Here is a 6,148-nt window from a genome sequence, read left to right as displayed (position 1 = left end):
CCATAAGCTGGTGGGTGTATTCCATCTTGAAGAATACATCTTTTATTATGGAATGTACTCGAACTGACTTAGTTTATTTAGTTTATAAGCTAGTACGTCATGGTTTTTTGTTTCTAATTGTATTCATTTTATGTAGCATCTGATCTTTATTCATAGCGAGCCAACCAATGAGTTGAGTGCGTGTGATATTTGTGGGGGTGAAACTGGGATTTAGAGGAGAGCGGGACTTTCCCTTTGAAAAAAAGTTATTCAATACGACAGTTGCGTGATTTTTTCAACCAATCAAAATTTGCAATTGTTTTTCATAAATTGTGAAATATATTGTTTTATCATTTAGAAAATTCTATTTTCTATATTGAAACGAAATATTTTTGTAATGACTCGGGGTCATTCATGGTGAACTAAAAAAATATATTATATTTGTTGTTTTGTTATAAGAACTTAGATGGAAAAAATAAAAATTGTTAATATCAATGCTTTGAAAATAATCATCAAGACATTAACTTACTTTTTCCTTGTTGTTTAGAAACAGTTATTTTGTGTTACATGTAAATGATTATACGGGGAGGGGCGGAGGTACTCTCGTAATTTTTGGTCAGGGTGTGGGAATATAATTCATGGTAAGGTAAGGGTGACTATATGGTGCCTTACCATGCAGTAGTGGGCCGCGATTCTCTCACCCTGACCGTAACTCAGACCAAAATATCTACTTTTAATTCCGGTAATCCTCAAACCTGGCCTCTAAAATTCCTACCCATTTTCAGAACTTGTCTCTAGGATCCATACCCGATTTCAGAGCAAAATGGTTTAAATCCATACCCCATTCCAAACCAAAACGGCTCAAACCATACCCTTAGGGGCTGCACATACTTATCGCGGTCGACAATGGGATTCTGTTTGCGTTGGGCTGCCTGTGCAAATGCATGCGGAACAAATAGAGGTTGGCGGCCATTTTGCTTCTCTGCCACGCAAATTTACCTCGTTTTGATGCAAGAATCTGGCCTCATTTCGACGTGAAGATTTGCAGTATTTCAGTATATCTAATTGGCATGTCTACCGCACTTTTTAATCCGTGATTATTATAACTAGTGTAGCTTATAAAGAGAAGTTGCGCTTCGTTGGAGAGCAATACTTGGCTTCCACCCGAGCAAATCTCACCAATTTGGGACTTTAATTTCATGTGCCATTTTGTATTCAGAATGTACTGCATTGAGAAAATATCATGATTTTTGGCCAAAATTCACTAAATTTAAACTTTGAGCACTGTGTTAATTAATTTCTCAATCGCTAATTTAAAGAAATATTAATAGTGATTCTAAGACGAAAGGTTGAACCAAAATATAGTACAACCGGCCATTTTTAGTGCGTTACAACAGCGAAATTTGAAAACGTCCGCCAGACGTTTTCAAATTTGAACCCCTCTCTATCTTGGTCATCTGCCGGCGAAAATATCCTTGGATAGTCTTTTAATGGAATTGTGTCATTATATCTTGGCTGCTATCAACCGAATAGCGTCTTTCCGATTTTCGATGTGTTACTAAAAATAGCGTGATACTGTCCCTTTAATGTCCTTAATGCAGAACACACCTGTTACAATTTGGTTCGAACCAATTACTCTTCCTTCTACATCGATCCTAGGTTTACCCCACAAGTTGAAAACAATATTTTGGCTTCTTATTAAGACTGCGTCCTCCCGTTCCAAAAACGTTTTATCTCAGAAAAACAAAACGTGGAAGGCCCTTTTAATACCAACCACGTTTGGATAATTTTCTGGTAGAGATTTCATGAACACTTATAAGGAGCACATACTACAAAGACAGTAGATGAGAAACATTCAACAAACAGGAACTTTGTTTAACATTCCAGACATTTATTCAGTCGTTTGGTTTTGTTTCTACTGTTTCAAAGCTTGTTCTTTAGCAGCTGCAGCACGCTGTCCCGTGTGGTTCTTTGCCAGGAAGTCTGTAAATTCCTGGTATGGAGTCTTTGTAAACACGGTCGGCTTCCACATGTCAGGTGTCAGGTAGGAGTAGGTCTTGGAGATTGCTGCAAAGGTAGCCTTGGCTGAAAAAGCAAAATTCGTGTGTGTGAGAATGATGCCTTACGCTGTATCAAGTCACAGGAAAAAGAACCAGCACTGTCTTTAGCCAAAAGATAACTTGACCGAGAATACAAACACGATCTATTGGTCACCAACACACTCTAACTCTCTTACATTCTTAAACTTGTCTTACTTTTACTGTATAACCTAAAGGCTTGTTCTGTTAGAACCAAACTGCAAGGTTTACACATAGAAAGAAAAGGGAACAAACTCCCCACTATTTACCAAAATTGCCCAGAGTAGCTGTCTGCCCACGAGCAGATGTGTAGCAATCCTCAATACCAGCCATCTGAAGCAGCTTCTTGGGTACTGGAGCAGACACAATACCAGTTCCTCTGGGTGCAGGAATCAGGCGTACACGTACCGAGCCACATTTGCCTGTCACCTAAAATCACAACAAAGTAAGTTACAAGACAAACCTTATACAGTTTTTGCCTCGTTAACATATGCTTATCGCTATCTGATGATGCTAATAAAATAAAAACTCTGAATATTGAAAGAGCATAACAGTTTCAGTTTTCTCTGAAAATTTGAGCCCAATACATCGAATGGTTTCGGAGAAGTTCTCTTCTAAAAACTCGAAATTTTACAGGGAATGTATGGCTCATTAACTTTTTTGCTACCCAGCAATTTGGCAGTTTTTAATGGCTGATATTTCCTTCAATATTGCTTGCAAAGAGCTGAAAATTGCACAAATTGCTCAATTTAATCAACTTTTGCATTCAGTTCAAATATACGGCCAAGGATTCTATGAGTTAAGTCATATGCTCATGAGGAAAAATGTAAACAATGACATCAGCAAAGGTTCGCTTTTAGACTCTCAGACAGAACAAGAATGGAAGACTTTGTTTATGAGCAGTTATTTTCACTGTGGAGCCAGCTTCAACAGAGCTCACTGACAGCCCTGATGAGATTTATTAATTGCACATCCCGAAGCAGTCGGTGCCTACTAATACAGAGGTATTTTACATGGTTTATAACTATGTAGGAAAACCATATCCTAGGAAAGGCTTTTGGAATCCAACAGGAAAGTTGGGCAAATAGCGAAGCACCTTTCAGAGATAACCACGCTTCAATTTGAAAAGAAAATACCAACACTTTGTCCTGTCATTTACAGCCTTTTAGAATAAATTTGTTGTTGTTTGATTATCTCTGAAAAATGCGTGGTTAACACCAATCTTCTTTTTGGAATCCAACAGCCCTTGCTAAGTACTACTATTACCAGTCGTACACTAGCAAAATTGCTTCTGTAGCAGAAGGCACAATCTACAACTGTAATAAAAGTAATCCATTTTAAATTTATTAATTAACCATACCTTGCATGGCACAGTGTGGGGTTGACCGATCTTGTTACCCCAGTAACCACGACGTACAGGAATGACAGACAGCTTGGCAAGGATGATAGCGCCACGAATCGCTGTTGCCACTTCCTTGGAACACTTGACTCCAAGGCCGACATGACCATTGCTATCACCAATGGCAACAAAAGCCTTAAAACGTGTACGCTGTCCGGCTCTGGTCTGTTTCTGCACTGGCATGATTTTCAGGACCTCGTCTTTCAGGGCAGCTCCAAGAAAGAAATCAATGATTTCATGCTCCTGAAAGAAAACAGATAACACCATGTGTCAGGATTTGTACACATTTTTGTATGCAAAATTCAACACTTTTTCCAAACTATTATTTTCCCTCTCCAGACTCGAGGTTAGGAGTCAAATCACACATAGTAATAGTAATGTCAGGATAAGTTGCTGAGAGTTCTTGTGGTTCTGTGATGGTACTGTACATTTGTTTTGGACCTTAACCCTTCAAGCCCTAACAGTGATCAGCATCAAATTTCTCCTTGCAGTAACAATGCTCATTCAAATTAAGGATATGATCACCCTAGGTGGCAGAATTTTCATGATATTTTAATAACTTCTCCCTGGTACTTTTGTTAGAAAAGTATGGGGACAAAATATGAGAATTTGTTCCTTGATATTTGGGGCTAAAGGGTTAAATTAATGAAACCTGGCTACCTGTCAATGATTTCACTTAGCAATTAAGCAATTGTTGCATCTTTGAAAAATCTCAGACTTTTTATCTTCATTTTCCACACTTTGTCCTGGTGTGGAGAAATAGTCTGCAGATTCCATTACTTTTTTCAAAAATTCCAGACTTTGTATGAGCCTTGTGTGTCAACTGTCAAGATAAACTAGAGACACGAGATTTGACTGTGGAGAGGAATCTCCCAAATAATAAGCCAACTACCATGTGGCCGAAATTCTTGCCAGTGACCATACCATTACTTGACAGTGAATTTTCTGGCCAGTGTCAAATGTAGATTAAATCATCAGGCCCCAGTTGTTTAAAGAGCAGATAACTTTATTCAGCAGAAACGTCGTTATCCAGGGGATAACAATGTTTTAGTTGGAGTGCATTTTATCCACTGGATAGGCTATCTGCTCTCTGAACAACCAGGGCCAGCTGTACTACTGTATTGGAAAGGAGGCATAAAAGACAACAAAGGAATCTTTACCAACACTAATGAGAGTCAAAACAACACAGTGAAAACTTTTGGTAAATGGACTTAGCAGTGGAATTTTTAAAGTAAATTTACCTTGATGGGAAGAGAGAAGAGGTAGATATGTTCCAAGGTCTTGATCTTCATGTCCTTTACCAAGCGACCAAGTTTTGTCACTGGCACCCACTACAGCAGTGAAAGAGAAATTACTAGTCAAATGCATGTCCACTTTCTACTGCGTTACTGTGTAAAGAAAATCTTGCAAACAGTCTGTCTCAAAAGCAACCACCATAACACAACATGCATTTGACACCGGTTAAAGAGTAGGTAAAAATGCCAATGATTGGTGTTCCTGAGAAAAATGGGGGCAGAGGGAGGACGTGGCAGTGGTCCTCAGGTTTGTCAGTAGACACAGAATAAGTCACAGTCACCCAGGTTTCATTTTGCCTCAAATTTAGAAATGTTGTAGTATGCCAACATGCTGACAAACTGGCAGAAAGTTGGTAGTCTTGAATTCTTATTAATACACAATTGTACAAGTTTGCACATTTAAGTTTGTCATTCAGGTGCCAATTAATTCTGGTAAGCATTCCCACTTGGTGCCCAAACATTGTTTCCAGTCGTGAAACATATAGCAGTCATGAACGTAATGTGAATGTGGCTCTTCCATAAGTACCCTGCCTGAAAAATGAGCGATCAAGAGCTTGCACATGGGCACTGACTGAATCAGACATGTGTAATAGTCTGCACTTGAGTATTCAGGCACTTTGCCCAGGACTCAGCTTTGATTTGCAAACTTCGTTTTGCCTACATGACAGGGCTTTGGGTAGAAGACGGTTCCATTCCATTGCTCGGGCACCTCGAGAACACTGTCTTGGAAGTGTTGCTCTTGGAAACAAGCTCTCCGTTTATAGTACATGTACTGCCTCAGTTAGGCTTGAAAATGTTAAGGGAAGCGCTCCATTCCCGATTCTTTTATCGACAGCTAAGGAAGAAATCATTCTTACCTCTTTGTCGTCGGCTTTACCCCTTCCACGACCTCGTCCTCGGCCCCTACCGCGGCCCCTTCCACGGCCTCGACCACCGAATCCTCCACGAAAACCTCCGCGACCACCACCGGCTGGTTCCGAATCCGCCATTTGCTGCAGAGAAAGACAATTACTAAAGTCGATCTGGCTGTTCAAGAATGTTATTTACACTTTAGGTAATGTTCTTCAACTGTCACCAATTTCACTTTTCCTTTATTAATTTTATCCATGAGAAACTATTGTCAAAAGGTACACATTTTAGTCTCCCTCGTGAAACTTCAATATTCACTTTACAATGGGACACCTTCCCTTTAATTTTCATCGAAAAATCGGTGTAGAAACGGCACAAAGACTAATCAGAACGGCTAAGAAATAGTCAGCGTTTCTCAAAGAGTCATATAACCCTTCGCGACGAAAAAGATGACGGCAGATGGAACAAGATGGTCACTTCCACCCTCTTCCAACTTACGTGATGTCTTTTGTGCGACTGAGAAGGAAGAGCGAAGGGCCCTCGAGCTT

At 39.6% G+C, this 6,148-nt stretch overlaps 1 protein-coding gene across 1 annotated transcript; it reads right to left on the bottom strand.

The window, feature by feature from the left end:
- Window positions 1-1,849: 1,849 nt before the first annotated feature.
- LOC146458219 (small ribosomal subunit protein uS5) lies at window positions 1,850-6,148 on the bottom strand. Its single transcript, XM_085090651.1, has 6 exons — window positions 6,099-6,148; window positions 5,609-5,743; window positions 4,698-4,787; window positions 3,418-3,699; window positions 2,327-2,486; window positions 1,850-2,064 (listed from the first exon to the last, which is right to left on the bottom strand). Exons 2-6 carry the CDS (start codon window positions 5,738-5,740, stop codon window positions 1,895-1,897), a joined length of 834 nt encoding a protein of 277 aa, XP_084946777.1. The 5' UTR covers window positions 5,741-5,743; window positions 6,099-6,148; the 3' UTR covers window positions 1,850-1,894.

This window comes from Pavona decussata, unplaced genomic scaffold, assembly GCF_977016875.1.
Source record: "Pavona decussata unplaced genomic scaffold, jaPavDecu1.1 SCAFFOLD_233, whole genome shotgun sequence".
Taxonomy (NCBI): Eukaryota; Metazoa; Cnidaria; class Anthozoa; order Scleractinia; family Agariciidae; genus Pavona; species Pavona decussata.
The sequence above is the reverse complement of the archived record's forward strand: the minus strand, read 5'-3'. Positions and strand labels throughout refer to the sequence as shown.